The 27,263-nt window shown below is 44.0% G+C and overlaps 1 protein-coding gene across 1 annotated transcript in view; it reads right to left on the reverse strand.

Annotated features, from left to right (window-relative positions):
* Scp2 (sterol carrier protein 2) overlaps positions 1 to 27,263 on the reverse strand; it is an 89,748-nt gene that overhangs the window by 10,369 nt on the left and 52,116 nt on the right. Inside the window, exons 12-14 of the mRNA XM_036179096.1 lie at positions 26,520 to 26,673; positions 16,306 to 16,408; positions 5,828 to 5,957 (exon numbers count right to left, since the gene is read on the reverse strand). Of these exons, the coding sequence (XP_036034989.1) occupies positions 5,828 to 5,957; positions 16,306 to 16,408; positions 26,520 to 26,673 (387 nt within the window). The remainder of the gene's footprint in view (positions 1 to 5,827; positions 5,958 to 16,305; positions 16,409 to 26,519; positions 26,674 to 27,263) is intronic.

The raw sequence follows: 27,263 nt of genomic DNA on the forward strand, positions 1-27,263 counted from the left end.
CTTCTATTTTTAAAAGCTGCATTTAGATGATACCTTTAACAGCTGTTCTTCCTATACTGCTTCATCGTGGCAGCTCATGGAATATGAACAGATAGTTTCTCTGCCCTCTCATTTTTTTTGTGGGGAAGGGGGGAACGATATATAATTCAGGAACCTTTGCAATAAAGCCATCCTGCCATACCTGGCAGGCTCCCTGATCATTGGTCCTATTCAACAGTACACAAAGCAGTACCCCTAGGCATCCTCTCTTGCTCCAAATGCATCACACTAATCTAGGACCTCTGCCAACCACCAACACCCCCGCACCCCGTGAGTCTGGATACCTAAGTACAATTACAGGGAAAGGAGCGTCCATCCCTTGTAAGATAGCTCCTCCCCCTGTGCTCCTGAGGGTGTGCTCTCCTCCAGGACCTCCTTACCTAAGGCGTCAGTCAGTGAGGCAGCATCATCACCGTCTGTGACACCTCTCCTCCCTCTGCACAGCATGCAGGTCACTCTCAGCCAACTGTTCAGGCACCCACCCTTGAGCACTCACTTTGCTCTCTGCCACACCAAGCTATCCCTTAGTACATGATGACACCATTTTCCTAAATGTTCTCTCTGGCCATGCTCACCCCCTTTCCAGTTCGTCAGGCCTATTAGAGCTTCCGTGTTGCCAGCTCACGTGGTAACGGCTGGATCCCCAGCTGGTGGTACTACTGAGAGGTGCCTGGGCTGGGAGGGCTCAAACTTCACTAGTTTTTCACAGATGAGTCCAGGGCTGAATGGGCTGCTAGGAGGCGGGGCCTATCAGAGGAGATCATTCACTGTGGCTGTCTGAGGGTACAGTGTGTCCCTGGTGCCTTCCTAGCTCTCTGGTCCCTGGCTGACACGCAGTGAGCTGCTTTTGTCTACCATGCCCTCCTACCCCGATGCTTTTCCTCAGATGTACAGGTCAGCTGCCCTTGAGAACTGTGGGCCAAACAAACTTTCTCTTCATTTTTACATCCGCACAGCATCGGAACTGACTAGTGCATCCACAAGCAACAGTTTCGTACTCTGAAACACAGTTCTTCACTTCTTCTTAAAAAGCTTTAATGAGGTTGGTGTGGTGGTCCACAACTTTAATCCCAGCACTTGGGACACAGAGGCAGATGGATCTCTGTGAATTCGAAGCCAGCCTGGTCTACATCCTGAGTTACAGGACAGCCAGAGAGACCATGTCTCTTGCTACCGCTGTGTCTGTGCATGTTTGCCACTGCCATTTTTCTCTGGTATCTGGCGTGGTGTGAATGCATGTGGGGGAACCCCCACTGCCCTTAATGTAGTATGATTATCTCATGGAAATATCTCATTCTACTGGGCAATTTTACCTGTGGATTACTATGAAGATGATTTCCTCCTAAGCTGTACTGTTTAACTGAAGCAATGATTTTATAGTTTAAATAGAATTTTAATTAAGAGTTTCTAATAAATATAGTAAGGGATTATGATAGTGGTTAGTTTAGTAGGAAAATTAATATAGGTAAAGGTAGTTGTCCCTGCCTCTGATAAAGCAGGGGCTGAAGAGGACAGAAAATAAGAACAAGGAAGTATCACACATCTAGGACTTGAGTTTCTCTTGAGTGGCTTAGGTTAATGATTAAGCAAAATAGGCTGGGCGGTGGTGGCGGAGGCCTGTAATCCCAGCAACGGGGAGGCAGTGGCAGGTGGATCTCTGTGAGTTTGAGGCCAGCCTGGTCTACAGAGCTAGTCCAGGACAGGCTCCAAAGCTATAGAGAAACCCTGTCTCAAAAAACAAAAAACAAAAACAACAACAACAAAACCAAAAAAGAAAAAAAAGAAAAAGAAAAGAAAAGAAAAAGAAAAACAGTTGTGTCCCAGAAGTTAGGCTAGCTCAAATTCTTTTTTTTTTTTCTTTCTTCTTTTTTGGTTTTTCAAGATAGGGTTTCTCTGTGTAGCTTTGCGCCTTTCCTGGAACTCACTTGGTAGCCCAGGCTGGCCTCGAACTCACAAAGATCCGCCTGCCTCTGCCTCCCGGGTGCTGGGATTAAAGGCATGTGCCACCAACGCCCGGCCTCAAATTCTTTTAATCTTAATGAACACATGTTTTGATGAGTATCACAGCTAAAACAAAGACTTAAATAGTGACTTTAGGTTAAGATGTTTTGGTTATTGGCTTTGAAGTAGAAGATCTTAGGGAACAATTTAAAGTTTAGAGAGGCGCATAGTTGAGTGAGGGACTCGTTGAGGTCAAGAAATAAGAACAAAGACGGCCCAGTTATTATTGGCTGACATACCTTTCTTGCTAGGATGGGTTGATCAAAAGTGATTATTAATTCCTTGTACCCATTCCTGCACTCTGCTTCCTGATATAAAAAACTGTTGATGAGGAGAGATGCCTCAGTGGTTAAGAGCACTGGCTGCTCTTCCAGAGGACCCAGGTTCAATTCCCAAGACCCACATAGCAGTTCACAACTGTCTGTAACTCTGGTTCCAGAGGACCCGACACCCATGGCAAAACACCAATGTACATAAAGGTAAATAAAAAAGAAATAAAAAAACCCGATGAATAGGTATGCACCCTGAGGATTTAGAGCTGACTGATTGTTTTTCATATATAAAAGTTTAGATTTGTGATTCCTTTAAGATTTTTTTATGATTACCTCTTAAATAATTAAGCAATTGATCCTTTCCTTGTAGCCGCAAAATGAAGCCTCAGTAAAAAACTGGCTGAGAAAAGTACCTTGCTTGCTTACACTCTGTTAATCTAGAACAAGTTGCTTGGACATGAATGTATAATTTGTTTTTCACCTGTAATAGGTAAAATGTTTAATCATACAAAGGATATGAAAAACATGTTGTGTTTTTACTTGTATTCATTGTAATCATTCACTTGAAAAATAGAATGCAACCACATTGTAATTTTTAAACTGCGCGAAAGATTTTGCTGGGGTATATAGGCTGTAAGGGAAAAATTAAGAACACACATGGAAGGGGTACATCTGGATAGAGGTAAGAAAAGAAATAGAGAGATGAGAAAGAGAGACCCTGAAAGTGAATGTGTGTAAGTGTGAATGTGAATGTGTGTATGTGTGAGTGTGTGTGTGTGTGTGTGTGTGTGTGTGTGTGTGTGTGTCCCTTTTCACAGTCCCCAGAAAATTAAGTTTTATTCCCTCAAATAGAAAAGTCAAATTGAGTGGTTAGTTCACCGACTGGCGCGTCCTCATGGCAGCACTCTGCTTTCACAGAATGGACTCGGGGGTGGGAGAGCAGCAGCAAATGAGGGCAACTAGCACTACAGAGGCATAAGGCAGAAAACAGCAGCAGGTGTGGTCAGGGAAGGAGACTTCCGGCATAGACGAGGCGATGAAGCTCTCTGGGGAAGACGGTTCCAGGCGGACAGGTCAGAAGTTCCCAAGTGAGAACACCCCATGCTCAAGCTATAGCAGGAGGCCACTTACTAAAGCAAGTGAGTGAGAACACAGCAAGACAACAAGCTGGCCAGATCATCGGGTGTTGTCACGGAAACTGATTCTGCTTAGAGCTGAAGGCTGGCATTGAGCAGAGAAGGATACAAATCTGACTCTGGTTTCTGATCATCAGGCTGCTGTGGGAAGAACTGTGAGGGACAAGGACAGGAACAGAGACACAAAGCTCGGATCCAGCAGGCTGTGGGAGAAAATGGGATCATGGAGTATGAGAAGAACTGGGCCAAGGGTGACCTCACAGCTTTTGGACTAAGGAACTAAGAAAACACAGCGTATTGAGAAGAGGGCAGACCACAGGAGTACATGCCCTAGAGAAGCAGGGGGCCCAGAGTTCTGTTTCACACATGCTACCTTTACGGTATCTGTTAGGTGTTGACATGGTTTAATGTGCCCTCTAAAACACATTAAAATCTAGTTTCCAGTGTGTGGTGATATTTTGTGTACCCTAATAAACTTGCCTGAAGATCAGAGGATAGAGTCAGAGCCAGCCACTAGATTAAACATACAGGCCAGGCAGTGGTGGCACACACCTTTAATCCCAGCACTTGAGATCTCATGCCTTTGCTTGGGAAGCACATACCCCTTTAATCCCAGGATTATATAGCAGGGCAGAAAAAGGTTTATAAGGCATAAGGAAACAGGAACTCAACTCTCTTTAGGCTGAGGATTTTGTAGAGATAAGAACTAGTGGCTGGCTGTTCTGTCTTCTGATCCTCAGGCAAGTTTATTAGGGTACACAATATATCACCACACTAGTGTAGCAGTATTAAGTGGTAAAGCCTTTTAAAGGGGCTGAGGGCCATGATGTCTCTGCCCTCAGCAACAGATAGTCTATTACCTCAGGAGTAGGCTCCTAAAAAGGGTGTTGTCCAGCTCCCATTGTCTCTCCTGTTTAGCTAACCTCCCTTGTCCTTCCACTGGATCAGACCAGGGTAAGAAAACCCTCTCACCAGATGCAGCTGCTCAGTATTGGGTTTCCAGCTTCCAAAAAGGGAGCCAACTAAACTTATAACTTAAGTTTATAACTAAAGTTTACAACCAAGTTTATAATTTGCCCAATCTGCCATGTTTTGTTATAACAGTAGAAAACGCCCGAAGACAGGTGTCCATAGATACTTGTCAGCTAAACAGCTATGCAGACACCTCTGGATTCAGTGGTGGGGCCATGGTGAACACATAAACCTGGGAGTCAACAGCAAATTGTTTTTAAAACATGAGGCTACATGAGATCCCCAGGGAGTGAATGAACCAGAACTAAGCCTTGCAACACTCCAATGCCTAGAACTTAGGAGATGGAGAAATTGTCAAAACAGGCCAAAATGAGCAGCCAGTAAAATAAAGCAAAGCAAAAAAACATCCCTGGACATGTGATATGAAGGCTGGAACTAACAACTGCATCTAGCAAGGTGGCAATCACTAGGGACCTTAGCAAGAACAAATTTGGGAGACTGGACAAAAGCTAGATGGAATGGGTTCAAGAAAGAATTGGATGAGAGAAAGTAGAGCTAGTGAACACAGCCAGATCTCCTGAGGTCATCCACCATGCCCTGGATAATGAGATCTGAAGCTAATCAAGAGAGAATGCTCTCAAGCCTCACGTACACTCTGTGAAACAGGCAATCTTTATAGCCATTTACAGGTAAGACCGCTGATGCTTGGTGTGCTGGCTAGTTTAAGTCAATCCACAGTTATCTGAAGGATGACCCTTGATAAAGAAAATGGTGCTAAGAGATCAGGCTGCAGGCAAACCTGTGGAGCATTTTCTTAATTAGTGATTGATGGGGGAGGGCCCAGCCCATTATGGGTGGTGCCACCCTGGACTGGTGGTCCTGGGTTCTATAAGAAGGCAGGGTGAGCAACCACGGGGAGCCAGCCAGTAAAGGGGCCTCCTCCATGGCCTCTGCATCAGCTCCTGCCTCCAGATTCCTGCCCTGCTTGAGTTCCTGCCCTTCCTGCTTCTGATGATGAACTGTTATATGGAACTGTGAGTGGAATAAACCCTTTCCTCCCCAAGTTGTTTATGGTTACTGTATTTCATCACAGCAATAGAAACCCTACTAATATACTCAGAAAGGTTAAATAACTAGACCAAGGTCAGAACTGGAGTGACCAAGCCAGAAATCCAAGCCAGATGTGTCTGCACCCAGTCTAGGACTAGTACCTCTTGTGTGGAGCTCCCCCAACTTTGCAGGGGTGGTCTGAACCTCCATCTCTTCCAAGGGTAGAAGAGTTCTTTTCAAGGACTTGTAACCTCTACCCTGGCAGGTCTTTGTGGGAACACCAAAGCGCTCTGATTTCCCCAGCTGAAAGCCTTGTGAACTTGCCATCACTCTAAGTGAAGTTACCATGGCACTGACCTGAGTTGGGAATCACTGATCCTTTGCCATTCTTCACGTCCACCACCCAGGTGGCTTCTTTGCCCCCAGGGCCATCCTTCACTTTGAAGGCAAAAATACCACCGATTTTCTTCACGAACTGTTCCCCTTCCTGGAAACAGAAGGAACACAGGGAGTTACCTTATGTCTCCTCCTCTGGCTTTAAATAAGTATTTTAACAGGTACATGTGAGCAGCAGGGACGGCAGAGTCCCAAGACTCCAGTAGGATCTCTACTCAGAAGTCAGAAAGAAAGCAGGGCAACAATTCTCCCATCTGTCAACTCTGAGAAACAGCTGTATAGGTGGAAAGAAGGGGCCAAAGGCATGGCAGCTGGCAGCGTCTTCTGGTGAAAGACCTCCATTTGCTCCAACAGTGTGAGAGTCATTCTGGCCTGCCTCAGTGTAGGCACACCGGCCTTTGAGCCAAATCAGCTCCTTAACTCCTGATTTTGGTTCCCTACAATCAAAACTTAAAGTGATTTTAAAACCAAAATTTTTTTAAAAGTTCAATTCCTGCTTAGTAGAAGGAACTACGTAAATAATATTCCATTTGCCTCTTAATTTTGGATCTCAGGAATGCAGTAGCCTAATACAGAACACATCCCAGTGATCTCTAGCGGACAGACCTAATACAGAAGACGTCCCAACGATCTCTGGAGGACAGACCTAATACAGAAGATGTCCCAACGATCTCTGGTGGACAGACCTAATACAGAAGATGTCCCAGCGATCTCTGGAGGACAGACCTAATACAGAAGATGTCCCAGCGATCTCTGGAGGACAGACCTAATATAGAAGATGTCCCAACGATCTCTGGTGGACAGACCTAATACAGAAGATGTCCCAATGATCTCTAGTGGACAGACCTAATACAGAAGATGTCCCAACGATCTCTGGAGGACAGACCTAATACAGAAGATGTCCCAGCGATCTCTGGAGGACAGACCTAATACAGAAGATGTCTCAGTGATCTCTGGAGGACAGATTCCCCTTTTCCTTTCCTTCCTCTTCACATACCACTTTGTTCCCACTCCCCTTTCTTCACCTTCATTGAAACATAAATGGCCCCCGACTCTGTTGCAGGCACCCAGACTGCAGCGGTGAGGGGGTCAGAAAGCAGGCTGGCAGCATTCTGCACTGCTGACAAAGCCATCCAATAAAAGGGAGCACAGGGGCACAGTTGGCAGGGTGGACAATGAGAGAGGACAGCGGCACATGCATGCTGCTCTGAAGAGAAGCCGGGCTGGCCAGATGGTTCAATGCTTGCCTGATGCCCCGAGCTTAATCCCCAGAACCCATTATGAAGTTGAAGGAGAGAATAGGCCCCACAAGTTGTCCTCTGACTCCACAGGGGAGTCGTAGCATATACTCCTCCCCCACATCATGCACATAGACACAGCCTCTAACTGTAAATAAAATCTCTAATTAAAAAAAAAAAAAAAGAAAACCAGAGTCTGGAGAGGTGACTAAGTGGTTAAAAGGTGGCTGTTCTTCCAGAGGACCCAGGTTCGATTTGTAGCAACCACTTAGCAGTTCACAACCATCTGTAACTCTAGTTCCAGGGGATCCAACCCCCTCTTCTGGCCTCCATGGGCACCAGACACCCACATGGTACAAAGACATGCATGTAGGCAAAAACACTCACACACATAAAATAAACTAATTCAAAAATAAATGAATTTTTAAAAAGGAAGCCAATTAATTTTTTTGAAATATTTTTCTTTAGAAAAGAAACACACAGAAAAACGAGCAAATATTGATAAACAAAAAGAAAATACAAATCATTTCTAGTTTTATCTAAAGAAAAAAATCACAGCTGGTATGAATTCCATCTTTTTTCTCCACACATAGTTTTTAAAATGGATGTGATGGCTGGGCATAGTGGTGTAATCCTTTAACCCTGTCACTCAAAAGGCAGAGGCAGATGGATCTCTATGAGTTCTAGGCTAGCCTGGTCTACATAAGCAAGTTCCAAAACAGCCATGGCTATATAGGGTCGGTCACTGAATCCAGCAGGGTGGAGGTGGGAAATTAATGTAATGGCATATGCCTGTAATCCTGCTGAGGCAGGAGGACTGAGGATTCAAGGCCAGCCTGAGCTTTTAAAAAAAAAGAGTTCTAGGCTACATAATGAGAACCTAATCAAAAAGAGGGGGGGATCATCTATCCACTTTTCTGCTGCAAGCCGCAGGAAAACCTAATGGAATTCAGCTACTATCACAAAGCTACTACTTGGAAAAGTCAAGGACTTCTCCAAAGGTCAAGCCATGGCTAAAGGAGTCTTAGTGATATTTTAGCTTTTGTATATATATATATTAGCTGGTTCCTAAAATGATTTTCTTGTGTGCTTCCAAGAACTAATAGTGTATTTATCTAAAATGCCTATCAAGCATCCATGACCATACAAAAGAACACCTGTGATAGCTTTATTTCTTGTGCAATTTAAGGTGAGACCCTCCTTTCTTATACAACCTTACTAACAGACCCCTAACTTCTCACCTAACCACTTCTAGGAATCTAGACTGAGCACATAGATCCCCTTTTGATATACTAACCAGTCATTAGCACTCAGTTGACCTCCTCTTTTGGCACTCCCATTTTGGATTGTAAAAGAAAGCCTGGTGGTCACTGACTGAAGGAAAATTCTTACCTGCCTTTATGACCATGTAGAATTCAAGCCTGGTGACCTTGCTTGACCAGAGGCTTGCTATTGCTTGGGTTTATAACTGGATTCCTGGGAGACTTAGATGGAACGTGGTGAACGGAGAGGGATAAGGAGGATTTTGACCAGAGAGTACGTGTGGACGAGATGGAAGATGAGGAAGAGTCAGATGGGGAAGTACTAGCTGGGTAAGAACAAGATGAAAAGGACCCAGATGAGGCAGAACTAAGACAAGAGACTTAAGTTAGAACTTAGAGGGAGCAATAGATAAGTATAAAGAGAAACCAGGCAAGAAAGGAGCTAGGCACGAGAACAGAACTGAAGCTGTGTATATCGGATGTTATCCCAAAGGAATTAAAGCAAGTGGACTATAGAGCTTGATGTGCTGAGATTCTATTTCCCGAAAATAGTCCTCGCCGTTAGCAGTTCTCTCTCCTGAGCCCCTGGGGTGTAGAATATTAAGGCTGGACCCGCTAATATTATACACCTTTTCTAGCTAATATAAGCTTCTGCCTCTGCCTCCTGAATGCTGAGATTTAAGGAATGGGCCAGCATGTCCAGTTGGCCCTTTTATTATTCTACAAAGAAAAATATTTTTTTTACATTTTTTTTTTTTTTTGTGTGTGTGTGTGTGTGTGTATGGTGTAACAGCAATTGAGGTTATAATTTAGATCCTACAAAATTCACTCTGTTACAGTACACAATTTGGTAAATTTTGGTAAAATACAGTATACTTTTTTGGGGGTATACTCTAAGATGTGTATGACAGTTCATTACCAACTGGCAGGAATTAGGGTTGTCTAGAAGACATACCTCACTGTCTGTGAGTGCATTTACAGAGGTTTAACTGAGGAGAGAAGCCCCACCCTGGATGTAGGTGGCACCATCCTATGTGCTAGGATCCCAGACCAAATAAAAAGAGAAACAAGGGTTGGGGATTTAGCTCAGTGGTAGAGCGCTTGCCCAGCAAGCACAAGGCCCTGGGTTCGATCCTCAGCAAAAAAAAAAAAAAAAAGAAAGAAAGAAAGAAAGAAAGAAAGAAAGAAAGAAAGAAAGAAAGAAAGAAAGAAAGAAAAAAGAAAAGAAAAAGAGAAAGAGAAAGAGAAACAGGCTGAATACCAGCACCTACTTCTCTGCTAGAAGCTCCTGGCTGCAGAGGTGATGTGACTCACAATCCTGCCACCGGCCTTCCCACTGTGCTCAGACTGTGCTCAGACTGTGCCCTTCGTAACCATGACCAAAATAAATCCTTCTCTCCTTAAACTGCTGCCTCGAGTATGTTTACATACATAGACGGGGAGAGTGACTAACGTACAGTGCGCCACCCAACATCACCAACTTCAGAACATTCTCATTTTCTCATGTAAGCTTACACTCATTTGCAGGTCACCATTTTCTGATACTAGCTTCTGAAAACCACAAAGCTACTTTGTTTCTGTAAACTGGCTCATTCTGGACATTTCCTATAAACGGAACCATATGGTGTGTTCTCTTGTGAGTGGCCTGTCTCACTTAGCATGTTCTCAAGGTTCATGCTGGATTGTGTATCAGCCAGGACCACTCTCTGCTCTCCTTACTATGGTCAGATAATAGTCAACTGAATGTAGCTTCTTTTGTTTATTTACGGTTTTGTTGATTGTGTGCCTGTGTGTCTGTGGTGTCTGCTGTGCACACACGGGAGGAGGGTGTTCACTCATGCAGGCACATGTGGATCTCGTGCAGGCACATGTGGATATGCACACACGGGAGGAGGGTGTTCACTTGTGCAGGCACATGTGGATCTCGTGCAGGCACGGGAGAACCTGCTTTTCTACTTTGCTTCTTTTTTATTTTCATTTTTTGGTTTTTTGTAATAGGGACTCTCTCTCTATGTAGCCCTCGCTAGTTCCGGAACTCTCTGTGTAGACCAGGCTAACCTCAAACTCACAGAGATTCTCCCAAGGAATGCTCCACTATGCCCAGCTGCCACCTTCTTGAGACAGGGTCTTTCCCTGGACCTAGAGCTCAATGTTTGAGTTTGTTTCTAGCCAGCAAGCTCCCAGGACCCACAAGTCTTCTTCCCACAAACACCAGGATGTCAGATGTCTCGCTGTACTCTGCTCAGGGAATCTCACCTTGGGTCCTCATGTTGTGCAGCAAGCTCTTAACCCCCTGAACCCTCCCAGCCCTCTCCCTAATGCTCTCCCTGGCCCTCTCCTCAGCCCCCTCCCCGGACCCCTCCCCAGACCCCCCCAGCCCTCTTTTACTTGTTTCCACGTTTTGGTTTGACAGTAATGCTGCTGTAGACATTTGTGTGCATGTTTTTATATGGACAACAGCTCTAATTTCCCTTAGCTGGGTAGTTAGAAGGGTGCTGCTTGACTCTTCAAGGAACTAGCCAACTTTTTTTGAAGTAGTTACACCAATACTCCAACCCTACCAACAGTGAGCAGGGGTTCAAATTTCTCCACATCCTCATCACTGATTGTTACCTCTTATTAGTCAGTCCGCTGGGTGTGATAATAGGTTTTGTTTTTGTTTTTGTTTTTTCAGAGCTGAGGACCGAACCCAGGGCCTGAGCTAAATCCCAACCCCCCAGTCTTTTTCTTAGAAAATTAGCCTTTCTTATTACTTCTTTCTTATTACCCTCCAGCCTACCAGAAAGCGGCCGTGGGTCTTACAGCAAAGTAGCTGTTCTAAAGTATTTAGTCTGCACCCACTTTTCTCAGGAGTCACGGGCACATTTCCCCTCAGTCCTAAAGATCACACTCAAGCCAGGTTTCTTCTGGGGCCAGCAGTCAGTGAATGACTACTTCTGGTTATTCTCGGCCTGCTTGCACAGCGCCTCTCGGATCAGCCAGGAGCAGACAGCACCGAGTTACAACAGGGAAACTCCAGCAAGGATTTAGAAGTTCTGCCTTTTAGATGCCCAAGGAATCCTGCAGCCTCACTTTACCTGCTCACTGAAAGAGATGTGAGCTCACCATTTGGAAAACCACCTGACTCTCTTACAAACCCACACTCTTCCCTCAACACAACATTTTCATTTGGAATGGGAGGGAAAGTGGGTAAGAGTTGAAAGAAAAAAATGCAGTTGCAAAACTGGAGACCATTATTACCAAGAAGTCCTAAGTGCCTCTCACGGGAGGAAAAGCACTTTCTGGGCGGAGTGAAGGTCAGGGAGCAGGGGCTGCTGCAAAAGCAACAGGACAAAAACTGGGGACAGAATTCCAAGAACACCAGTGGAGTATTGCTGAGAAAGACAAAGAGGGAAACACGACCTCCTGCTAGGTTGCCTCCACTAAGGCGGAAAATGCATTAATTGTCAAAGAATCCGGACTAGCGCCTTCCAGCGCTGCAAACACTGAGGAACCCGACAATCGTGGGAAGGCCCAGACAGACAGGGATAAGGTTAGGAAGGAGTTCAGAATTTTAGAGAAAGCAGGAGGCCTAAGCTTGTACAGCTAAAGGCACAGTGCGAAACTGAAACAACACCTCATTGTTAACCCCAGTAAGGAAGTCCTCCATGATGGATCCATGGCTGACCTCAGACTCCACAGCAGGTAATCTCTATCCCAATCTTCTACTGACCTTTGAACTAGGTCCTCATTTTACAGTGGACACTCAATAATGAAAGACATTCAAACCACAGTTATGAGCTATCATTTTCTGACTCAGCTGACAAAGATTTTTATATAATAAGCCAATACACTATTGGAGAAGGTGCAGAGAAAAAAGCAGTTATTCTCTTGAGTTGTTGGTAAGTCTGCAAATTATATTCCTCTTTCTGGTGGGAGTCTGGCAATCTAGACTAAAATGTAAAATGCACACACTTAACTACCCAATTCTGCCCTTAATTATTTACACTACTTAGTACTTGGAGTACACGAGGAAATTTACAACAGCAATGTTGCACTTGCAAAATTGAATATAATCTGATAGTCATCAATAAGAGGCCAATTAATAAATTATGGCACATATGTGCAAACTATGCTAAGGACCTATATACATGGCCACAAAGCACACTACAGACAAAAACAGAATGAAGGCATCCCCCACAATGGCAGCCTGATGGTCTTGTAGCCCCTGTCCCACTGCCATGTCTGGAGCCATGCCCCTGGCTCTGTTCCAGCCCCTGAAGACCCTAGGGAATGCTGGTCCTTTCACAAGGCACACTAGCCACAGTGCAGTCAGGTGTTAAGAAGTCCTCAGACCTACAGTAAGGAACTTAGACAATGTGCTCACCTTTCCCTCTGTGGCTTTAACAGGAGTGGAATGCCAGCCTAAAGGCCCTGACTCCTTTTGTTTAGTTCAGCCCATTTTAATCACCTTCTCAGATGTGTGCTCTGAACTGTGGCTGTGACTGTAACTGTGTCTGGCTGGTCTAAAATCTAAAATAGTGACTTCCCAAAAGATTTCACATTTCAAACAAAGAAATAAATACCTAATCTTGCCTAAGAGTACCTCTTTTTGATTGCCCTCAGATGACTTTTATCTATCAAGAACTAATGACGGGGGTGCTGGAGAGATGTCTCAGCCAATAAGAGGTGTTCTTCCAGAGGTCTTGGGTTCAATTCCCAGCACCCACATGGTGGCTCACAACATCTATAACTGTAATCCCATGGGATCCAACGCCCTCTTCTGGTATATAGACATACATGCAGACAAAACACTCATATACATAAAATAAATAAATAAATCCTTCAAACAAACAAAAACTTGTTCTTGTAGTGGGCCTGGATTTGATTTCTAGCACCCACATGGCAGCTCACACTTACACACACACACACACACACACACACACACACACACACAGCATAATTCCAGTTCATGATGGCAAAATACCCATACACATAAACAAATCTTAAAAAAAAATTTTAAAAAGAACTAATTATGGTACATAAAAATAGATTTTCAAGTATAGTGAGTACAATAAACCCAACATGTACCATACAGGGCCATGTAAAATTCTAAGTTTGTATACAGGATGAGGGATGACAAGTAGAATGTTCAGTATGCTAACATTTTAATGAACTCTGGGAAAATTTGACATTTTCATTTTTTAAAAAATATTTACTTATTTGGTTTTAGTTTTTTAAAATAATATATTGCTAATGGATTTAGATGTGATATTTTAATTAATTATTTACTTATTTTATATGCATCTGGTGTTTTGCCTGCAAATATGTCTGTGTGAGGGTGTCAGATTCTAATATGCATACACTGCACATGTGCCTGGTGCCTGGAAAGTCCAGAAGAGGGTGCTGAATCCCCTGGAACTAGAGTTACCACAGTTTCAAGCCATTATGTGGGTGCTGGGAACCCAACCCCCATCCTTTGCAAGAGCAGACAGGGCTTTTTTTTTTCTTTCAAACAGTGCTCTTAACCACTGAACCATCTCTGAAGCTATCTAAAATTTTTTTCCTTTTTTATGTGTTCCTGTATATTGTGAACTTTAATAATTAGAATTATTTTTTGCAAGAAGGAAGTAGCAAATAAAAAAAAAAAAAAAGACTTTGAAATCTGCCAACTAGACGCTGGGTAAAGTGGTGCACACCTGTAACCCTAGCAGGGGGCACAGAGGTAGGAGGGAGGTCATCCTTGGCCAGAAAGTTGGAAGCCAGCATGAACTATATGAGGTACAGTTCAAAGTGGGGGAAGTCAATAAATAATTCCACTTTAAAAATGGTTCTGAGGAAAGGGGGGTGAGGACAGGAGGAACAACAAAACAAATTTTGTTTGAAAATGACATTAAGAAATCTAATATGTATATGCTAATAAAAACATAGTAATAAAGAAGTCAGATGTCATGTAGACTTAAGTTACGGGGTAAGGGAGAAACCAGGTGCTAGGGAAATCCAGGAGTCCACAAGGATGACCCCAGATTAGACTGCTAGCAACAGTGGAGAGGGTGCCTCCGTAGTAATCAGAGTGGTGAACACCCTAACTGTCATCAGAGAACCTTCATCCAGTAACTGACGGAAGCAGATGCAGAGATCCACAGCCAAGCACCAGGCCAAGCTCCGGGAATCCAAAGAGAGGGAAAGGGACTCTATGAGCAAGGGGGGTCAAGATCATGATGGGGAAATCTACAGAGACAACTGAACCAAGCTCATAGGAACTCATGAACTTTAGACCAACAGGTGTGGAATCGACATGGGACCAGACTAGGCCCTCTGCATATGGGAGACAGTTGTGTAGCTTGGTCTGTTTGAGGGAACCCTGGCAGTGGGATCAGGATCTATCCATGCACCATTGCCTTGGTCACCCTTGACGCAGGGGGAAGGGGCTTGGTTTCTGAATCAACTGAATTACCAGGCTTTGCTGACCTCCCATAGGAGACTTTACCCTTTTAGAAGAGGGGATGAGGGAGGAGACTGGGGGGAGCTGGAGGAGGGATAAGAGGGAGATCTACGGTTGGTATGTAAAATGAATAAAAAAATTCTTTTAATTAAAAAAAAGACAAAAAGGAAGAATTGAGGAAATAAAAATTAAATTCACAGCTCAATTTAAAAAAAGAGCTGGGCAGTGGTGGTGCACTCCTTTAATCCTAGAACCCAGGAGGCAGAGGCAGGCGGATATCTGCGAGTTCGAGGCCAGCGTGGTCTCCAAAGTGAGTTCCAGGAAAGGCGCAAAGCTACAGAGAAACCCTGTCCCGGAAAACCAAAAATAAATAAATAAATAATAAAAAAAGAATTCCTGAAGCATCTTCAGCATAAGCATTATTAGACAGTATTCCTTTCAAATGTGCTGATCAAATAGAAAGATAACCTTGAACATTCTAGAGTTTTACCAACAGGAATTTCCACATTCAGTGCTCATATGCATTGAAGTCTCAAAGGAAAACAATTCTCTATGTGTGTTTTCTTTATCTACCAAGTCCTATGATTATTGTAACGAAATAATACAGTTTGAAAGGAAAACTAAAATTTCAATTTAATACATTGCCATGATTGTTTTTCCTCTACTATGTTGGGTAGGAGGGGTCAAGTGAGATAAATAAAGAACCAAATCATAGAAAAATAATAATTAGTAAAAGAATGCTGATGTCCTGTAGACTTTATTATTTGAAATATCATTTGGAACGATATTTTTTTTTTTTTTTTTTTTGAGCTGAGGATCGAACCCAGGGCCTTGTGCTTGCTAGGCAAGCGCTCTACCACTGAGCTAAATCCTCAACCCCATAAAACCTCTTTAATTCAGAAGGAAATTATAAAGCTGAGTGTGATATTACACTGTCAAATCCAGTACTCAAGAGCTGAGACAGAAGGACTATTGTGTGTTTGTGGCCAACAATCTATCAACAAGACAAAACAAAAGGTTATATCAAAATATGGTTTCTTATATCTGAACTACACCCACAACTGGATATCTTCCTGACAAAGAAGACTGAAAGGAAAATGATTTTAAACATTATATTTACTACAGCCTTTACACTCAAATCTGGAGATGCACGCAGGGCGGTGGTGGCGCACACCTTTAATCCCGGCACTTGGGAGTTAGAGGCTGGTGGATCTCTGTGAGTTCGAGGCCAGCCTGGTGTACAGAGAGTTCCAGGACAGTCAGAGCTACACAGACCAACTCTGCCTCAAAAAACAAAACAAAACAAAAAACAAACAAACAAAAAAGAAACAAAACAAATCTGGAAATGTTTACATTTTCAAAATGCAGTCTTACTAAAATTACAAAGAAGCCCTACAAAACACCCAGGATTCTGAAACACAGACTATTTCAGCACATGACATGCAATTTCACCTTGAGCTACCACCAGCATCAGGTGAAAGTGTGTGCCTCCCACCCCTGGCTCTGTTCTCTCACCTCTTCAAGCTTCTTCTCAATCTCCTTAAAGACAAGATCTGCCTTGAATCCATCACCTGCAGAGCTGGTGGGCGCAGCCTCGATCTGGTGTGCTCTGAAGGAGCTGCAGAAAGAATCAGGGTCAGCTCTGGGAGTCACAGAGGTACCTGGGTTTTCAATATTTCTGTAACTTTCAAAAGGCCCAAGAACGGAGATGTTGCAACTCTGACCTACAGAAAATCTTTAGTAAGTATATAAAACAATTACCCAACTCTCATCCCACAACATATACTTAGTTCTTACTAGGTGAAACTACCTTCATGAAACTTACATGCCAGAGAGATCATTAACAAAACAAACAAACAAAAAGCATACAGCTACCTGGAAAAAACAAAGCAGCTAAGTGGCTAGAAAGAGAGGACATGTATGTCAGGCATGATACTGTAGACAGTGGTCACAGGGAGCCCCTCTAGGAGGTAATATTTATGTTACATTTTCAAATGCTAAATGAACCAGGCCTACAAGGAGTTTTGGTGGGAAAGCCAATGCTAGCCTGAAGGTACTTAGGTGTAACAGTGGAGAGGAAACACAGGAAAGGTAAAGGAGACCCCAGGCTGCCATGGCTACAGCAGAGGAGAAAAGCAGGCTGTGGAAACCAAAGGGCGGGGACCAGAACGGGGCCTGGATTCATGGTTTCTGTTTCTTTGGTTTTCTTTTTGTCTGTTTATTTATCCATTTATTTGTAGTCCTGGGGATAGCATCCAGACTCTTGGGCATGCTAGGCAGGCACTCCACCACTAAAGTGCCCCCAGCCCCTAACATTTCAGTTCTAAGGGTTAGTGTGTAGCCCAGTGGTAGAACATGCACTTAGCATGCGTAAGAACGCTCATCAAAAAAACAGACAAATAAACAACCCCCCACCACCAAGTTTCAGTTTTAAGTATAACCAAAACACTAGAGTATGACCTAATTTATGTCTGAAAAAGAAATCTAGCTAGAAAATGGACCTTAAAAGGACCTTAAAGGAAAAAGGGACCTTAAAGGGATATCAAACTGAGTCTATTAAACATCCAATGGAGAGAGGTTGGGAATCAGAGCCAATTACAAGGAATTGGATGAGGCAGAGGGGCACAGGCAAGGCTGGACTAGAGATTCACTTTTACCTGTGATAGGAGATAATGTGTTTGCAGACCTAGGAGATAGCCACTGATAATGGATGGCCTGATGTGGCAAGAGCAACATAGCTCTTTCTTTTCTTTTCTTTTTTTTTTTAAATTGTGTACAGTGTTCTGCCTGCATGTGTCCTTCCAGGCCAGAAGAGGGCACCAGATCTCATTACAGATGGTTGTGAGCCACCATGTGGTTGCTGGGAATTGAACTCAGGACCTCTGGAAGAGCAGTCAGTGCTCTTAACCTCTGAGCCATCTCTGCAGTCCATCAACACAATTCTTAAAGCTCCTAATGGCCTCTTCCATTCACAAGCTGTGGGATTCTGAGCAAATGACTGACTTCATCCCACTGCACAATGGAAAGGAAGGAGGGGAGGAGGGAGGGAGGGGACAGTGTGACTACATAAGTCAGCAGAGCCTGAGAAGCACCTAGCAGTGTGAAGCCCGTGGAAAACAGTAGCCATGAATGTTGTGGGCTACAGGACCCCAAGAGTTAGGACTAAGGGGGCAGTCAACTTTTATCTGTCAGCAGTTAGATCATTCCTGACAGGCCAGCACAGACTGGCTGGTGAAGGCAGGGGAGCCCAGAAGTCACAGGAGGGAAGCACATCTACTCCCATCTCACTCCTCCCTCCCCTGCTTCTCCCCCATCCCAATACACTTCTCTCTTTCTTCTTTCCCTGTTTCTTATCATCCGTCTGTCTATCTATATCTATCTACCTACCTACCTATCATCTATCTATTTATGTCTGTCATCTATCTTCCTACCTACCTATCATCCATCTATCTATCTATCTATCTATCTATCTACCTATCATCTATCTATTTATGTCTGTCTATCTATCTTCCTACCTACCTATCATCCATCTATCTATCATCTACCTCTGTGGGAACTGAACCCAGGACCTCATACATGCTAAGCAGGACTTAACACTGAGCTACACTCCCATCCCTCTTTCAGACATTTCATAACTATCTAAGCTGGTATGGCAGCATATGCCTGTAATCCCAGTACTTAGCAGATAGTCTGGAGGATTGAGTTCAAAGCCAACCTTGGCTACAAAGTGAGTTTCACGCTAACCTGGGCTTCCTAGTTAAGACCTTGTTTCAGAAAAAAGAACTAGCTGGGTATAGTGGTGCATGTTTCTGATTCCAGCATTCGAGAGACAGGAGCAGGCAGATCTCTGGCCAGCCTAGTCTACATAGGAATTCCAGGAATATATGGTAGGACCCTGTTTGAAAGAAAAAGAAAGCAAGCAAAGGAAGGAAGGAAGGAATGAACAGATGAAGGAAGGAAGGAAGGAAACCAAACACCAGCCATTAAACACATTAGCAATGTCCAGTGACTGCCTGCAACATGTAAGGCAACAGTGTTCAAGGAATGATCTGAGAGGTAAGGTCCAGCTACTACCTTATTAGAGCAAGGAGGGGACCTGCCTCTCTACAGACTAAACTGCCAACATCTCCAGGGCAGAAACACAGCACATGGGAGACTGGCACAGCATGAGGGAGGAGAGCTGGACAGCAGACACCGGCGTCACAAAGCTAGGGATCTGGGAGTAGAAGGGTGCGTGGGGACAGTCCTCCCCACTGTGTGCAGAGCGATTCACAGGGGACATGAACACAGGTGGAGGGAGTGGAGGCTGCTGCGGTGCTCTGGGTATAAGTGACGGTGGCCTGGACTGTGGGCGCAGTCTGCTAATGGAAATGAAGAGAAGGAAACAGCTTCCACACAAAAAACAGAACCGACAGACTTTGCTGCTGGGGCGAGGGACACGGGAAGAGGGCAGAAGGCTGTCTGGGGAGTTTGGGAGTGACTGGGAATGACAGTGAACTCAGGTGAAGGAGAGTGGGGTGTGAGCACAGAGGACTGGATCTACCTGGAATCAGCTGGGGAGTCTGTGAGGGCACAGGCAGGAGGAGAGGAGCGTCCAGAACACACAGATCCAGGCTGGAGATCAAGTGGGGTAATAACCATCAAAAGTGTTGAAGTCAGGCTGGAGAGATGGCTCAGAGGTTAAGAACACCATGTATACTCTTCCAGAGTTCCTGAGTTCAATTCCCAGCAACCACATGGTGGCTCACAGCCATTTATAATGAGATCTGGCGCCCTCTTCTGGCCTGCAGGCATACATGCAGGCAGAATACTGTATACATAATAAATAAATCTGTAAAAAAAAAAAAAAAAAAAAAAAAAAAAAGGGGGGGGGGGGGGATTTAGCTCAGTGGTAGAGCGCTTGCCTAGCAAGCACAAGGCCCTGGGTTCGATCCTCAGCTCCAAAACAACAACAACAACAAAAAACAGTGTTGAAGTCCTAGAATGAACTATAGAGAAGATAAGGCAGGACAATGGCCTTTGGAACCAATGAGAATTCATTCAGAAATCAGGCAGTGTCAGAGAAGCCTGGAGCAGAGAAAGTATAGGAGATAAGAGTCAATTATGGGGGCTGGAGAGATGGCTCAGAGGTTAGAGCACTGACTGCTCTTCCAGAGGTCCTGTGTTCACTTCCCAGCAACCACATGGTGGCTCACAACCATCTGTAATGAAGTCTGGTCTGGTGCCCTCTTCTGTGTACATAATAAATATAAATAAATCTTTAAAAAAAATGATTAGACAGATTTGTTTTAAAAAAAAAAGTCAATTATGTCAAACACTGCCCCCCCCAAAAAAAAAAGGTTAAAGTACCTACGGGCATGTGAAAACACTAACCTGTTTTCTGAGACACCCATTTATGGAACAGTGAATTGAATCCATCCCTAGAGCAGTGATTGCTAGGAAGGTTAAAGCTTGTTTAGGGTGGGATAAAAATGGAATCTTTGGGTAACCCCTTACAGAAATGCAGCATTTCCTTCTGGGTGTAAACACAAAACAGTCCTATCAATTTGTAAGATCTTCTCCAGTATTTTAAGTGTGTTAAGATATATAGAGCACAGCCAGATATAGTGGTGTACCCTTGTAACCTCAGCACTTGGGAGGTAGAGGCAGGATGGAGACCTGAAGATCATCCTCAGGTCCATAACGAGTTCATAGCCATATTGGGCTTCAAGAGACCATATCTCAAACATAAAATAACAAAAACCTCACATCACATACACTTCATCACCCAAACCACATTTAACTACACAGTTTGGTATGGTGATATTTTATTTGTGTTGAAATGTGATTTTATTTGTATGTTAATAAATAAAGTTGCCTGGGGATCAGAGCTAATGGCAAGCCATAAGAGCCGGCGGTAGTACTTTAATCCGATCACATGGCAGGCAGAGTCAGAGTGTTCAAGGACACAGCCAGCTTGGAGACATACCCCTTCAGTCTCAATACCAACCATAGAGACCTGGAGGTCTGTATAGACAGGCAGTGATGAGGAGGTCATGTGGTTGTGTTTACAACCAATGAGAAGGCAGAACAGAAAGTCAATAAAAGACAGGACATAGGAAGTAGCTTTCCTTCTCAGGGCAAGGACGACAGTGGCAGCTGGGGTAAGAAGGCGGTCTTAGTCTCAGCTCTTAGCTACTGCTCTGACCTCTTGGGCTTTTAACTCTGCATTTGGCTCTGTGTTTCTTATTTAATAAGACCGTTACATCTACAGTTCAGTGATGTTAAATGTTTTCAGAATGTTGAATAGTTATCAGCACCATGTAGCTCTATAACCCTTTACATCTTATAAAACTGAAATTCTGGAGCTGGAGAGATGACTCAGCAGTTAAGAGCACTTGCTGCTCTTGCAGAGGACTCAGGTTCTAGTCCCAGAACCCACATGGTGGCTCACAACCATCTGCAACTCAAATGCACTCTGCAGGCAATGCATGAATGTGGTTCACAAGCATACATTCTGACAAAACAGACACACACATAAAACAAATGAATGAGTCTTAAGGAAAACACTGTCTCATGGGTCATACATGCCTTTAATCTCAACACTTCAGAGACATAGGCAGGTAAATCTCTGTAATCTAGGCCACCCTGGGCCATAGCAAGCTCCAAGCCAGCCAGGACTACATAGTGAAACCCTGCTTTAAATCAATCAGCCTGGCTTTTAACCTTTAATCACCAGTGTGTCCTTTTCTAAGATAAACACTTGTTGACTCTATCTGGTAAAACAATTGATCCTGGCAGCCCAAAAGTGTACAAAGTATCTTGACTATGTGGTAGGTCCAATCATGGCAGCCCAAAAGTGTACAAAGTATCTTGACTATGTGGCAGGTCCAGACATATTTCCAAAGGTCAAGGTCTCCCTTGTTTGAAAAAGCTCATCATTGATTAACCAACTCAGATTATCTAAATTTAAAAAAAAGTTAACATGAAAAATACTGTCAATATTTTCTGAACATCCTTTCTTGATACATACCTTATTTAAAAGAAACTGAATAATAACTTAAACTCAGATATCTCTCAAACAGAAGATGCTTCTCCTGATTTCTTTTTGTTTTATTGATTACTTTTTTGTCTTGCCATGTTGCCCAGGCTAGCTCAAGTGATCTTCTCCTCAGTCTCCCAAGTCCAAGGAATACAAGTGTATGCGTGCCATTGTGCCAAGAATCTCATAACTTCTTTTGATACAAAATTTTAGTAGAAACTAAATTGTGGTTGGTTTTTATTTGACTCTGGTAAATACAAGTTTACTGGAATAAGTCTAGCAGTGCATACTATTGGAAGGGGCTTCAAGATTAATTTAAAGAATATTGGAGTTTGTGTTTGGATTCCCACTAGATAGATGGCAAGGTTCCCTGCCAGGCCTTCCCAGGCTCTGTATCCACAGTCACAGGCTGGAAGTAGAGAGGTAAAATGTAACAGGAACTCTATACTGTGATGGTGGCAAAGACTTACTTCTTAATCTGAAACTTCCTTTAGCTCAACTGTCTTAACTCTGGTCTCCAGTTTATCTACAGTGAGCTTGGTACTACCTAGCACGTGGGGTTTTTATACAAAGAAATGGGGCCGCAGAAGCACTGCTCAGTGATAAAACACTTTCCTAGCTCACACAAAACATGCCCTGGGTTTAATATCCAGCAGAGCCAGGAAATAAAAATAAAATGTTAATACAAAGCACCTAGTGTGTTCATGGCACATGCCAGGCCTTTTTAAAGAACTCTTACAATTCAACAATAACCCAATTTTGCCCAAGGCTCTAACGGATAGTTCTCCAACTATGATACACAAATGGCGAATAAGCAGCCCAGAAAATGATGTTCAGAAAATGATTAGCTATGGAGGAGACACAAGCCAAAATTGTGAGGTGTCACTTCCCATGCACAAGGACCGCTAAAGTAAAGAAGACCAGTAACGACAAGAGTAAGGCCAGGCTTTCACAAAAGGGGTATTAGTCAGCCCTCAAAAGGAGTAAAGCTCCTTGGAAATACTACGTTAAATCAAAGAAGCCAGTCATGAGAGAATAATACCATATGACTTCCTTCACATGAAAAATGCAGAGTAGGCAAAGGGACAGGGAGTGGGTGAGCAGCTGCCAGACTACCAGGGACACAGACCGGAAGTGAAAGCATTTGGGATATGTGTGGGGAGTCGAGGATAATGAAAATGTTCTGAAAACTGGTAATCCTGTAAATCACTGAACAGACTTTAAATGGTGAACTGCACAGCATAGAAAGTGTGTCTTAATAGTTTCAAATCATTTCTAAAAGGGCTACAGTTATTCTTAGTATTTGAGATGCATACGAAAGTCCTCCAATTCAGTCATTCAGTCTCAAATAAGTAACGGGTCATCGCTTGCTTGTTCTGATTTGAGAGGGCTATGCAATGCATGACTGCACTGCGGAGTAAAGGTCACAAACAATCAGCAAGGTCCTCTGACCTCTGAGCTGGCAGAGGAGCCCACGTGCCATTACAGATATTCAGCCTCAAGAGCTGGCAGTTAAAAGAAACCTCTTCAGGATATGGTGGGAAGTGCAACCAGATCCTCCTCGACCAAGCTGTGGGCTGTGACAAGGGGAGAGTTCCCATTTTGTACTAAAAAAATATCAAGTTTGTTTTTTCCAAACTCCTGAGTGATACCTCAAACTCAATAAATAATTTCAACCACTTGGCCAGGGGAGTGAACTAGAGGCCCAGGGAAGAAGGAAGGCAAATGTGCTGGGGAATAAACTCACGGTTCACCCAACACCTGCAGTGTGTGCAGGCACACTCTGGAAGTCTTCTGAACTCTGTAGTAGATACCTTCAATATTTTCTAAGTGACAAAAAGGTTCACAGGCTCAAAATGGTGACGAAAAGGTTAGCAGGGTGCTCTTTGTGGTCACCTCTCCCTGTGTCTGGAGAACAACAGGTAGACAAACAAACAGCAACAAAAACAGCAAAAAAGCCCTCACACAACTAAAAGGACAGTCTACAGATGGTATTTAACTAGTTTTCTAAATTCCTATTCCAACTGCTAAAAACTGGTGGCTATGTGAGTATAGAGACACATAAATCACATCATATTGTCCCTAAATTTCTGTGTAAAAAGCTATGTCTAAAAAAAAAAAAAAAAAAAAACTATGTAAAAAGCTAAGCTGATGCATGTATGTGTCTCCTGAGAAGGTCCTGAAGGGGCAAGAACGAGCACCTAGCTAGCTAGCAGCTGTATACAGTGTCTCAGCATCATTCTCCACTAAAGGAAACCAAGATTCCTTGGAGAAATGACTGATGCTAGGGACGGGACGTGGAAAATGCAAGAGAGGCTGGAGAGATGGACCTGAATTTCCTTACAACCATCTACAATTCAAGCTCCAGGGAATCTGGTATAGTCACTCACCTGCATATGCATGCCCAAATACACACACACACACACACACACACACACACACACACACACACACACATAAATATTAAAACATTTAAAAAGAAAGTACAAGAAGAGATTGGACTACCTTCTTGAGCCAAAAAAAAGGGGGGAGGGGAGAAAGTACTACAAAGAATCATGGGACACAAGTGTCAGCTTGAGGGGGCTCCCACTGGCCAAACCAGGGGCATTCTGAGCACCAAAATAACTGATACTAAAGGAGTGTGACCCCATGGATAAAGGACTCATGATTTCATACAGTATATAGGAATACATTTAAAAACAGGAGAGGAGGGAACGTTTTTCTTAAACAGAATATCAGTTGATAAATACAGAAGGGAAAGTTAGAAAAGCCACCAATGGCACTAAAATGGAAGGAGTGCCCAGCTGTTTGCCTTCTTTATGAATTTACTTACATTCATAAAAAGAGCAAACAGCAGAGGCAGAAAACCTCTGGATCCCCCCCCCCCCGGGGGGGGGGGGCAGTATTTTTGTTGTTGTTGGGGTTTTCTTTTTTTGTTTTTCGAGAAAGGGTTTCTGTGTGTAGTCCTGGCTGTCCTGGAACTCACTCTGTAGACCATGCTGGCCTCGAACTCAGAGATCTGCCTGCCTCTGCCTCCCGAGTGCTGGGATTAAAGGTATGTGCCACCACCGCCTGGCTCATTCTGTATCCTAACTGTGGTTTATAGACTATATTTATAGTCTACAGACTGTAGACACCATTATGCATATGAGAACTTGCAAGACTATATTAAGTTGAAGCAGGAAGACCACTGCCTCTAAAACAAGGTTAGCCTGAGCTACAATGTGAGACTGTCTCGAAAAAGAAATCTGTGGACAAACTTCCTAATCTTACTCTGAAGAAAATGAAGTATCTATGTCAATTATACCATCTGTGTTGGCTCTTCATAGCTTGACTTTTACTAAGGAGTTTCAACTACAAGAGTGAACTGGGTGGTATTCCAAGGTCGTCAGCACAGAAGGGACGACTCAGAACAAGATTCAACTTCCTTTGTTTGATTCAAAAGCATTTACTCACTATGAGGCAGACCCTAGGGGCAGGAAAAGCCACAACTTTAATGAAGCCTCAAGAGACCAGAACTGGAGCAGGACCTAAGGACCACAAAAGGCTGTGGCCATGTGAAAGGAGATAGTCTGAGATGGGTCTTAACGTTGGAAACAAAAATAAAATTCTGAGCAGAGAAAGAAGAGTGAGATCTTGGAGAGGAAAACACCCCCAAGTCTGTAAAAGTAAAGACTACAATGGAGTCCGTAAGAGTACCCTACAAAGTAGGACAAAATGTGCGAATAAATGATTAAGCAATTACCAAGAATTTCAAGAGAAACAGAGCCCATTAGTGTTAAGAAGCTACAGTGCGGTTAAAGGCTTTTAAGGATGGAAAATACAGTCAAGGATAATCAATTCATTCGGCTCAGAACACAACCTGACCCCAATGCAGACCCTGAGGTATACCAGCACACACCAAAGTAAAAGCGGTTCACTGTAAGAGGCTCATCATGGCCAGTGGGCATGCCCTTGATCCCAGCAGAGGCAGGCAGATGTCCGAGTTTGAAGCTAGCCTGGTCTACAACGTGAGTTCCAGGACAGCCAGGGCTACACAGAGAAACCCTGTTTCGATGAAACAAAACAAAAGGCTCATCATGAAAAGGAATAATTAAAGCAAGAAGAAAAGAAAAACAGACTTTGTGGACCAGGGGAGATTGGCTGGTGTTTGGTAACAGGTAAGGAGCCAGTGAAGAGAAAAGAGAGGAAGAGTCCAAAGAGGGTAGACATACCCCGGAACTAGTTACAGAAGGTGGTTGGAAACCAGGCACACAGAGGAAAGCTGGGTCTTAGAAAAGGAGGAACCCTGAGGGGCTGCAAGAAGTTGAGGGGTCCGAGAGGCACCTGAAGGGGCAGGCCCGTCAGGAGAGGAAGGAAGCAAGACACAAGGAATTCGAGCAATGAGGGCCTGATTCGGAAACGGGTCTGCAAGGGTCCACGGGTTTCTCCAAGGGAGATCGCCAGCCGTGGAAAGAAAACCGAAAGGAGACCTGTCTGGATTCTGCAGGCGTGTGGGTCAGCCATCCCTGGCTTCGCTGCCTCCTTCTGAACAAAATGTTCCTAAGGCTGCCTGAGCTTACAAACGAACAGTCTCAACTTGTAAAGTCACATTAGAGAAGTAATGTCATACTTGCCCTCAAATGCTTAATCAAATTGTGGATCTGTTTAAATAGGCAAGCGGCACTTACACTCAGGACAAAGTGACAGAACTTGAAATGCCACTTACCTGGCAGCTTCAGGAAAACCCATCCTGTAGAGTGTAACCACCACGGCTCCTCCGAGGCCTAAATTGTGCTGCAGAGCCACCTTTGCCCCAGGAACCTGCCTCTTTCCGGCTTCGCCTCTCAGCTGCCAGCAGAGCTCCGAGCACTGAGCCAGACCTGGCGAGTCGAGCACAGAGCGTCCCGGGCCGCGTTAGAGCGAAGTCTCCGCCCACCCGCCCCACGCCAGCCGCTAGTCTGGACTTCCCGCCAAAGCCACCCTCGCCTCAGGCATTTAAAGCCCAAGATTCGCAGCTAGTTCCCACGCTAAGAGATCTAGCATTTAAAAGAGATCGTGAAATGCTCGCACGCTTTCTTCAACTCACTCTTTTCTGGCATGTGGAAATCGAAAACACTGCATCTAGCCGATCATCGATCCTGGTGGCGCACACCTTTGATCCCAGCACTCCCGAGGCAGAGGCAGGCGGATCTCTGTGAGTTCAAGGCCAGCCTGGGCTACATATTGAGTTCCATGACTGCTAGAGCTACATAGTGAGTTTCTAAAGTTAACTCACTTGGTTCTTTTGAGATGGGAGCATTTGAAAAGCAATGAGAAAGGCTGAACTGAGCTCTGGAGGGGGACTAGGAAGATGTCGGTGATATTAAGTGGGAAATAGAAAAACTGGGTAGGAGAAGGGGTTCAAATTGGAGAGAAGAGAAGGAGAAAATACAGATGGAGAGGGAGGGATCTATAACACTAAGAATGTTTG

Source organism: Onychomys torridus, chromosome 2 (assembly GCF_903995425.1).
Source record: "Onychomys torridus chromosome 2, mOncTor1.1, whole genome shotgun sequence".
Taxonomy (NCBI): domain Eukaryota; kingdom Metazoa; phylum Chordata; class Mammalia; order Rodentia; family Cricetidae; genus Onychomys; species Onychomys torridus.